This window comes from Molossus molossus, unplaced genomic scaffold, assembly GCF_014108415.1.
Source record: "Molossus molossus isolate mMolMol1 unplaced genomic scaffold, mMolMol1.p scaffold_m16_p_19, whole genome shotgun sequence".
Classification (NCBI taxonomy): Eukaryota; Metazoa; Chordata; class Mammalia; order Chiroptera; family Molossidae; genus Molossus; species Molossus molossus.
The window spans coordinates 23,745,771-23,756,706 of NW_023425354.1; the positions used below are offsets into that span (position 1 = coordinate 23,745,771).

The 10,936-nt window shown below is 41.8% G+C and overlaps 1 protein-coding gene across 1 annotated transcript; it reads right to left on the bottom strand.

Moving 5' to 3' along the window:
- Nucleotides 1-5,243: 5,243 nt before the first annotated feature.
- Nucleotides 5,244-6,031, bottom strand: LOC118634455 (peroxiredoxin-1-like). Its single transcript, XM_036269011.1, has one exon. It carries the CDS (start codon nucleotides 5,990-5,992, stop codon nucleotides 5,393-5,395), a length of 600 nt encoding a protein of 199 aa, XP_036124904.1. The 5' UTR covers nucleotides 5,993-6,031; the 3' UTR covers nucleotides 5,244-5,392.
- Between the last annotated feature and the right edge of the window lie 4,905 nt (nucleotides 6,032-10,936).

The window sequence follows — 10,936 nt, forward strand, 5'->3', positions numbered from 1 at the left end:
GTCCACCCCCAATAGTGACTCTCATTGGCCTCTTTATGTTCCTGCTCCATAGAACAACGCTAGGGAAGACGCAAGGATATTATCTTTGGAATAAATGAGTCTTACAGCTTCCCAAGTTTCACTAGGAAAAAAAATCAGTTTCAATCTCTTTTCTATACTTAAAAAATAGATTTGGTGGAGCTCTGCAAGTTTTAGCAATTTCTTAATAAGTTCCCTAGCCTATTTCAAATTCAATATACAGTATTTCTAGAAAGTATCAAGTATGATAATTATACTGCTCATATATTCCTCTTTAATGTTTGCAATAACCAAAGAAAAATTAATGAAGAGAAGAAATATAGATAATAATGCTTTTCTTCTTAAGACATAGCTCGCCAAGAGAGGTATTCTGGGAACAGGCCATAAATTATTGTACCCATTTAAAACATTATAAAAATAAAATCTAGTAGGCAGTGAATGGAGATTTGTGGCACACATACTGTACCGTGGAAATAAATAGCTCCTCACAATAGGGACATTCTCATTTAGACTAAATAATTTCAAGTTATTACTTTTTCTTTATTTGATGCAGTAATGTTGCCATGACCTTCATCCACACTGGGACTTAGGAAATATTTTCATTTATATCTTCTCTCTACGGGGATAAATGATTCTAACCTTGAAATCTCAGTTCCTATACGAAAAATAACTTTATAAATACTTCAAACACTTACATTTGTAGCGACAAGTGTTCCGATATGAATACAAAACAGCACCACCTGTCAAACGCAGCGATACATAACTTGAACCCAGAATACGAGAGCAGTCCCTCTACACACACAGTTCGCTGCCGGTTCTCCGAGTTTCCATGTTCTTCAGTGGCACTATGATTATATATCCTCATTATCAGGCTGTACCTAACTAACTTGGAGTTTCTGTAGCTGTTTACTATCAATAGTCAGCATCTGTTGGTTCTGCTATAACAGTTCATAGATATGAATTATAAATATTAATAAAAATGCTTTTAAAACCATCAAATTACATTTCTACATCCATTTCACAAACACTTCTTCGATAACTATTATTTGCCAAACACTTTCCCAGGCCCAGGAGATGTTAAGATAAAGTAAACCTGTTATCCTCCACGCTTAAGTAAGGAAAACAAACATGTAAAGAGACATTTTAATTCAAAGCAACAAGTGTACTGTGAGAGCATGTCGTCAGGGCTATAATGTGTGCGGACAGAATGTACATGCATCGCCTTCCTTTGGACTAACCCGAAAGCAGACACGAAGCGGGAATTTGGGTTCAAGTAATTTATTAAGAAGATGATCCCAAGAAATCCTCTGAAGGACTGACCTGTACAGACACTGTCATTGTTGGTCTCCAGGGTAGGATAAAACAGGGGTTCTCAAACGCCTCAGAATTACCTGAAGGGCTTGATACGACACCAGTGCCGGACCCCACACCTGTCACTCAGTAGGTGCAGGATGGAATTCGAGGACTTGCATTTTCATCTCTTTAAACATTGATTTTAGAGAGAGACAGGAAAAAAAAAGTATTGATTTGTTGTTCAACTTATTTATGCATTCACTGGTTATTTCTTGTATGTGCCCATGCCAGGGGCTCGAACCTGCAATTTTGGCATATCGGGGACTGAGCTACCCAGCCAGGGCCATACATTCTTATCAGATGCAGATGCTGGGGTGTCTCAATACAGCGAATGAAAATCCACTGACCTAGCGGGTGTGAGCAGGACACCATAGCATAAGCCACGTGACTACATATCCAAATATTTTGACGTCCTACTCTCTCCCAAACATCACAGTTTTCTCATGCTCTCAGCCATTTATTTCATCAACACTTGAACTTGTGTGAGTTTTAGTCACACAGGAACCTGGAAAATCCTTGCCCTCTCTCATTCACTAGTTATTAACCAGGTGACTAAATCCAGCTGGTTAATTAGAAAACAGTTGACAGATACACCACCCTCCTCTTATTTTATTTTTTCTGGGCTGTCCATAGCTATAAACTAGATATCCATCTTCTACTTGAAAGGAGCAGGGTGCAAAGGTTACATTTATTGTAAAAAAATGTCTTCTTGGGTAATTCATGTGAATAGCTCCCAGCTGCTTATGTAGATGAGACGTAGGAGGTTGTGCAAGTGTGTACGTGTATTAATGATACGCACGTAGAGCGGGAATAACTATTTTGTGCTTATAAACATTTGACAGAATTCTCCCAAGCATGAAATCAGAATTTTCTCAGCACTGAGCAAAGTATTTCTGTGAGGTTCATGGAGTTGGAATAAAAACACAAGTTTCATAAAACAGTTTGGCCAAATAACTACACATATACCTGAGTGCCCTTGAATAAAGAATGTTTTGTGGAGAAATACTTTTACTCTGGTTTTTGCCTGTGTCTATACCACAGGTCAAAAAAAAAAAAAAAAAAGCCATTTATGGAGAAACACTTTTTAAAACAAAATGAATGTTTGTACTTATGTGGGGAGCATAGTAACAAAGAAATGTATTTAACGGCAGGATGCTATTTGTTTCCACAGAATACACATGCGATTTTCTATTGCGAGTGCACATTTAAACCCATATGAAAAGAGCACTTTATTTTCGAAGGACCCTGAGTGGGATAATGTAAACTGACCGGAAGAGATGAACTCTACTACTGCACATACTCTTGAACCTTTAAAGATATCGGAATTAGAAAAGCTAAATAGATGATCTCAGCTGTATAATCTGTTCGTTCTAATTAGAATTTAAATAGTAAGGATCTAAGATGACTATACTGTCTTCACTGAATAATTAATCAATAAAATGCATAAAGGAACAACAGATGATAAATAAAATATTTGAACAAGAATGACCTGACTCTACTTATCAATGTGTTGCCCCCCTTAATGCCCATAGGCTAAGAAGTGAAGAATAAAATAAGTTTTCTCTTACCATTTGAGACTTCTGAGTAGAGTACTGCAATTTAAGTATCCAGCATGAAGTAAATAATTAAATACTTCTTCAGGTCAACACATGCATAGGAAAGAATGTTTTTCTCCCCGCATCTGTCTTATTTTAAAATCGATTCCTTTCTTATCCGCTGTAATATTCCAATCCAGTCCCATGCCTTAAACTCAGCATCCTACCAGAGAAGCCTGGGTGGATTTCCATGCCTGTTCTAGTTTCACCGGGGTTCAAAGGGAACCAGGGTTTTAAAAACTGGGTATATAAAGAAGTCCACTGATCCTTCATCTAATATTGAGAACTTACTGCCAGAAAACAGGAGAAAGTGGGGGCGAGGCCAAAGTTGCGAATTAATGCCGGGACTCACTCCACAGTCACCAGCCTCCTGTTCTGTCCCACGTGCTCCAGATTCAACCCAGACAGCAACACACCTCGGTGGTTGGTATCTCCTCCGAGTCTATTCATCGCTGTGCTCACGTCTGTTGTAACGGCTTCCTCTCTCCTCACGCTCTTCTTACGCGTTCTCTCTTCCACCGCCCGCCCCACGCAGGACCACAAAAGGCAGCTGGGACTTCGAGGCCCAGTGCAAACGCCCTCTTCTTTATCAAGTGTTCAGTGTGCTTATGTGTTCTCCTTCCCAGTAGACATCAGTCCATGCTCTCCGTGCTCAGTGGACATTGGCCATAGGCAATGTATATTCCAGTTCTTATCGCCTTGAGCATCGTTCTTAGTATACGTACCTGCGACTCCACAAAACTGTGTATTGGGAAAAGTGTTAAAAACGATGCCCACTTCTTGTCAGCTAACACGTTTCCACACACTGCCATCTTCCTGATTCTGCTCTTCTTAGTTCAACTAGTATTTATTAAGAATTTAATGTTGTCCCAGAAATTAAGATAATCCTCAAGAATTCAAAACTGGATGAATATTGAGAGTTGGGGATAGAAGGGGCAGATATGGGTGCAGGCTATTTCCTGCCACAGAAATCTGGGGGTTTTCCTAAGCAAGGATGTATATCCTGGCACAAGAAAGTGGACTTGGATGGGAAGACAGAGGGTCTTCATCAAGTCTAGGTCTCGGGAGGCATAGGGAGGAAAAAGGGGCTACTCCTGGTCGGGTGTGTGACTGAGCATGGACAATCTCCTGAACCCAGAAAGTGAGTATATGTGTATGTGTGTGTGTGCGCGCGCGTGTGTGTGTGTGTCTACTGAAAGAGCTGCATACACTAAGGTTTTACAACAATTATATAGCTAAAGATAACAATTACCCAATCATAAACTACTCTGGTCAATAAAATAATAGTAGCCCGAAGCCACTGAAATGCTGTGACACAGTGATAAAATCGTAGTAGGTAGCCAGCTTGCCAGATTTCAGACAAGAGCCATCTGAGGCCCGTTCAGTCGCAGTGGTGGCCAGACCGCCTCTGCAGCAGACTTAGCGTGTGCCTGCGCCTAGCCCCATTGCCCAGTGTCGCTTCCTCAGCAGAAGAGTGATTACGTCAAACCGTTTGGATTGAATAAATGTCCCGCGGCTTGGCGGGTAGGAAGTTTTATGCGAGCAAAAGGCAAAGTCACAGTCATGTTTTTAGGACTTGGAAAAGGAACTGGCAGTGAACTGGGAGGAGGTAGTACAGAATGTTCCTAGTGATTCACTCAGACCTAACTTTTCATTGCTACCAAATACTCTCCCAGTGCTCCTCTAAAATCCTTACTCAAAGGAGAATAATTTCTCAGGACCTTAGAAAATGTGTGTTTTGTTATGGAACGGGAATATCCAAATACGTGCCCCGACTTTTTCTTCCTTTTTGACCTGCAGAGTGTTCTCAGCGTTGCCTTCTCTGTTTCTTAGCCATCTTTTCCACTCCCATCCAGAAGCCACAATATGTCTTTTATTTTATTTTTTTAAATGAGGGGAAACAAAATATTGAACAAATAGGGAACACATAAAATTATAGTCGAGTAGCAGGAAAAGAGGGAGCAACAGAAGTATAAGAGGCACATGGGATGTCTTTGGTGGAGGGAGAGGTCATGAAGGAAAGACCACCAACAAATTCCACACACGAGGAAGGATGTGCGAAAAGAAGGTGATATTTACATGAGGGCTGCATGTCTCTTTCACTGTGTTCGAGAGACATGCACAAAGAAAAGTGTATTTTTTCTTTTCTTTTCAAATGTATGTTTTAATTTTTTTTTTCTCAGTTAAAGTTTAATAGAAACTACTAAAGATCAAAGGTGATGTCCCACTACTGTACACATCAGTTGGCTTGCTCCAAAAGTTCAGACTACCTCCTCCAGATGAAGAAAAGCTGACCTCCCAAAACCCTACATAAAAGGCCACACCTAAGCTAAGTCTAAGAGCTCATGTTTTAAGCATGACAATAGTGAAAGAGGTTTTGTTCTTAAGGCTGTACACTGCCTCATAACCCTATAATGGCCCAGTGCTCACTTCTGCTTAGAGAAATATTCTTTGCTCTTCTGGACATCCGGCTTGATGGTATCACTGCCAGGTTTCCAGCCAGCTGGGCACACTTCCCCATGTTTGTCAGTAAACTGGAAAGCCTGAACTAGTCTCAGAGTTTCATCCACAGAGCGGCCAACAGGAAGGTCGTTTACGGTGATCTGGCGGAGGATACCTTTATCATCAATGATAAAAAGGCCCCTGAATGAGATGCCTTCATCAGCCTTTAAGACCCCATAGTCCTGAGCAATGGTGCGCTTGGGGTCTGATACCAAGGGAATGTTCATGGGTTCCAGTCCTCCTTGTTTCTTGGGTGTGTTGATCCATGCCAGGTGACAGAAGTGAGAATCCACAGAAGCACCAATTACTTGGCAGTTGAGTTTCTTAAATTCTTCTGCCCTATCACTGAAAGCAATGATCTCCGTGGGGCACACAAAGGTAAAGTCAAGAGGGTAAAAGAAGAACACCACATATTTTCCTTTGTAGTCAGATAGGCTGATATCTTTGAACTGACCATCTGGCATAACTGCTGTGGCTTTGAAGTTCGGAGCAGGGTGACCAATTTTAGCATGTCCTGAAGACATCTTGCTATTAGCAGCACTGTAGCAAAAATAGCAAGATCAGTAAATGAGGAAGACGACTCACAAAGCCTGCATGTTTTAATTACTGGGCAATTCCTCTTCAGCCTAGGCAAGTGCTTTGAGCCTGAACTATCTGGGTAGTGATTTCAATAGAGTTTGGTGTTTATTTTATTTCCTGCAATGTCCCACATTGGACATGTGGCCTCACTCAGCCACCATGCTACTGTGAAGGGACAATTGCAGAACTAAGGGAATTCCAAAACAGGCCTCTAAAAAGACAATGGGGTAACTGATTATGGTTTTGTCTCCTGGAAAAGTGAATTAATTGTTGACATTTAAGAAATGGGAGAATTTTCATTCTTCCAGAAACTCACATATGCAGGAGGGGGCAAAAGTAGGTGTATAGTCATTCATATAGAAAATAATAATTAATAAATAATAATACAAGGGCAAACCCCTGTGTTTTCCATACTCACAACTATAAAGTCCCACCATTTATCTAAAACTGAAAACGAATTAGAAGTATGCTATTACTGTGAGCATGTTCAGTGGTTGAGATGTTTATGATTGATTTCTCATAATTTATACATAATATATAATATGTATTCCTAGAAGAGGTCAATGAAAAGAGCTAACAGGAGTTATATAATTTATGTACCTGTTCTAATTTCAAGTCTATCTTACATACCCAAAACTTTAATTTAAACGGTTAAATGTGCAATCAAATCTTAATATATTCATGTTTATGTTCTTTGATGGGGTCTATGGTCTATTGATTTTTAACAATCCTTTAATTCATGCTCAGTTTGACCTCTAGAAATATATGAATTACACATGCTGAATGTCTTGCTGGGTAGTCAGGCATGTTCTTTTGCCCACCTTTGTATGCCCAATGTGCCTCACCATGCCTGGCCTTGCAAATACTTGAGAAGATATTTGACTTCTAAATGAATGAGTAAGTGAATAAACACCACCTCAATACATCTGCTAAGGAAGCATGTGATATCGCCTCGGTAGATTCATAGGGGACCCTTGTGCAGATTCAACCTCTCCTTCCTGGGAGCCTGAAGAAGTGTGTGGCAGTGAAATCCACACTTGTCAGTTTGCTGGTTTTCAAATACTTTGGAAGCTCTCCTGTCCAACAATATTAACTCGGACGCAACGTGACTGATGCTTGAAATGATGTCTGTGATGCAACAGAGAGAATTCTCCAAATCGCCTTTGGAAACTCACATGGGGATGCTGGACAATGGGCGTCCCCACCCGTCATGCTGGCGGAGCACACATAGACTGAACTTCTCACGGGGCCAACCCCTTGCTCCGGCCGACGGGGCTTCAGTATTCGTCAGGCCCACCCGAAGCTACCCTGGATGCGGAAGGCAGGGTTTATTATACAATATTGCAAATTCTGGCATCTAAACAGACTGCTGACGACCAAGTAGCCAGTTTGGTTCTTCACTGACAAAGTTGTCTTTATTCTTGTTCCACAAGAAGAGAGAGCAACCTGGAAGCAGAGTCCCTCCCCTCCCCTCCCCCTCCCCTCCCCTCCCCTCCCCTCCCCTCCCCTCCCCTCCCCTCCCCTCCCCTCCCTTCCCTTCCCTTCCCTTCCCTTCCCTTCCCTTCCCTTCCCTTCCCTTCCCTAGAAGATTTATCCACAGCATAACCAACTGAATACTCTGGCCCACAAGTTTATCTCCCTGTCTACATAGGGGCATGGGGAGACCATTTGCTTCCCTTCTTGTCAATGCTGGTTTTATCAAGGTCCCCAATAAAGCCTGCTCTCTATACCATTTGGTGACACTGTAAACTATGTTCCAAGTCCTGTTGTAAGATAGATGGAGACGTCAACAGATCGTCCTTGCATGACAAACTTACCCCTCAGATAGAAGCATCGCCACTGTATTTTTCACCTTCCAGAACAGGTAGGGGGAGGGAATAGGCAGAGAGTTAGCTTTGAAAATGAAACAGCTTCCGGGGGAAGTTGCTGCCTTCCTCTGAGTGAGTCTTTCAAATTATTATTTTCCTCCTGAGAGAGCAATTCAGTCCACATGAGGATATTCAGGAAGTCATATCTAATTACTGCTATTTAATTGTATCTTTATAATTTCCCTGTATGATGGGTTGCTCCAACACAGAGGAGTTAAGTAAATTGGTCAATGTCACAAAATTAGGATTTGAACTTGAATCTATGTGACTCTGACTTTGATCTTTCTACATCTTGCTGACAGCACTTGGAGTCGCACAGATAGTCATTAAGGCAAATAATAATAAATGGTTTCTGTGAAGGATCAGGGGTATTTTCCCCATGAGAACAAGATTTGTCTTTCCCCTTTATTGGAATAGGTGAAGGAAGGCACACGGGCGTAGGGGCTCATTAATCTATGTAAAATCATTAAATACATATGTAAAATTATGCATGACATTTTGGGTAGACACTACCCAAATTCTAGTGGAAATTTCAATAATTTAAAGATAGCATTTTTTATAGATTTTGGTCAGAGAGGAAATGTGGCCCAACAGATAGAATATATCCTTTGAAGTAAAAAAGGTAGCCTCAAGTTCTGTCTCCAACCTCGCAGGGGTGCGGAACGTCTGGCCAGCAGGCCGTATAAAGCCCTCGAAATCAATACCAGCGAGCATCACACACCTCACCAAAGTAGCCTGACCAAATATAGCAGGTTAATTTTTAAGTTGATAATCGTGTATGGCCCTCGAATGATGTTATAAATATCCCAGTGGCCCTTGGCAGAATAAAGGTTCCCCACCCTTGATTTAGGCCAACTTCAGCAAGTTTTCAGCTTTTCAACCTGTTATTTCCCTGATGTTACTGTCTTCGTGGGGTTTGTATTGGCCATGCCAGGCTGGGCCCATGCATAGTAGGCTTGAGTGTGCCTACATGTCATCCAGGGGTCACGTTAAGGTGCAGATTCTGATTCAGGGTTCCTTGGGTGGGATTTGAGAGTCTCTGTTTTTAATACACTTCCAGTTGAAGGATTTGGGGCTAAATTCAGTAGCAAGGGGTAGGATCTTGTATACTCAGCAATATTAGTAATATTGACATTCGTGTCTTGATGGGGAGTGTCCTATACATTGTAGAATGAATCCCTGGCACAGCTCCTGACACAATAGAAATCAGATGACGCCCGGCCGGTGTGGCTCAGTGGTTGAGCATCGACCCATGCACCAACAGGTCACCGGTTCAATTCCTGGTCAGAGCACATGCCCAGGTCGTGGGCCCGATCTCCAGTGGCGGGATGCAGGAGGCAGCCAATCGATGTTCTCTCTCATCGATGTTTCTATCTCTCTTTCTAAAATCAATAAAGAAAACAAAAATCAGATGAGTACATCTCCTGCATTGACTTGGTGGTGGTCAAGAAGGTTAGGCTTCAGAGTCACCTCCAAGATAATACTATCACCTGGAACAGGGGTCAGCAAACTACCATTCACACGCCTAATCTACCTCGATGCCTCATTTTGTAAATAAAGTTTTATTGAAGCATATTCACAGCCATTGGCTTAGCAATTTTCTGTGGATGCTTTTGCATGAGAACAGCAGAGTGGAGGAGATTCAGCAGAGAGTGTGCAGCCCACACACTTAAAATATTTACTACCTGGCTCCTCAGGAAAAAAGCTTGCCGAGCCCTGTTCTTGATACATGAACACCTTGCACCTTTAGCTCGTCTAAGCTGTAGAATCAGAGTTTCATGGCCGTCCTCTGGGTATAATTGAATAAATGATCATTCGAGAACATACCCTTTGGTTGGTCCCAAAGAGTAGCTGGAATTCTTCCATGTCTCCGAGGAGCTGTGTGCTCCACAACTCAGACACTATGCAACCTCTTAGAAACAGTGGAAATAAGAACAAACCCCAGGTGCCAGAGAACACGGGATAGGTTTCCTTTAAAAAAAAAAAAATCTTTTTTCCAAGCCCAGAGCATTTACATGCCTAATTATAATTGATAAGAATCAGTCACAGGAGACAAATATACCTCCTATGGCTGCCAACTCGACTTAACCCAGTATGTTTGTGCTGATGACTGGCAATTTGCATTTGTGCAAGGTCGCAGAGGAGCCAAACGGTTTTTAAAAACAAACTCAGAGGATTTGAGTAGAAAGCGCATAGGCAGGGATTTTTTGTTTTATGGGGATCACATGGGTAGGCTGCACTCGGTTGCTGCTTATAGAAGGAATGTGAACATGTAGCTTGAAGTACAGTTTTATTCTAGGTGCCTGATTGTTACAGGTGATCTTTATTGTAACTGCTTCCCATAGGCTTCTGCTTACTTTGAGGACGTAATGTGCATCAGGACAGTCTAGTGTTTCTCACTCTCAGCAGTACCTGGGCCAGCAGGACTTCCTGTGGGGTCTGTACTGTGCACTGTAGGGTGCTTAGCAGCACCCCTGACCGTTACCCATTCCATGCCAGGGTTAATCCTCTCCCCAGTTGTACCAATCAAAACTCTCTCTAGACATTGCCAAATATCCTCTGGGGGTCAAAATCACTCCTGGTTAAGAATTACTGGGCTATATTATGCCACAAGAAGAAATAACTCGACAAACGTAGCGGCTTAATATTCAAAATGGCCAGTTCTTTATAGAAATTCTACTGAGCTGCTTTCTAGGGCCACTGTACTCTGTGTGGTAGCTCCGTATTCTGAGCAACTTTGATCTTATGATGCTTCCGGACAACACGTGCTCTCCTAGGTCATGATGGAAAGTAAGGGAAGAATATAGAATTCAGTACAAGCTCTTAAATATTTAGGTAAATTAGGCCCAGAAGTAACATATTCTGCTTCGATTTACATCTCATTGATCAGAACAATTCGCAGAGCCATCCGCACTTTGTGTGAGCAGAACTCCCTCCAAGATTAACGAACATATTCTTTCTATAAGCACAAATATTATCTGTCAGTCTTTATCTTCTTCGATGAACTTGACAGCTACTGGG

What these genes read in the sequence shown, in the direction of transcription:
- LOC118634455 (XM_036269011.1), bottom strand. Translation starts at nt 5,992, where the DNA reads ATGTCTTCAGGACATGCTAAAATTGGTCACCCTGCTCCGAACTTCAAA.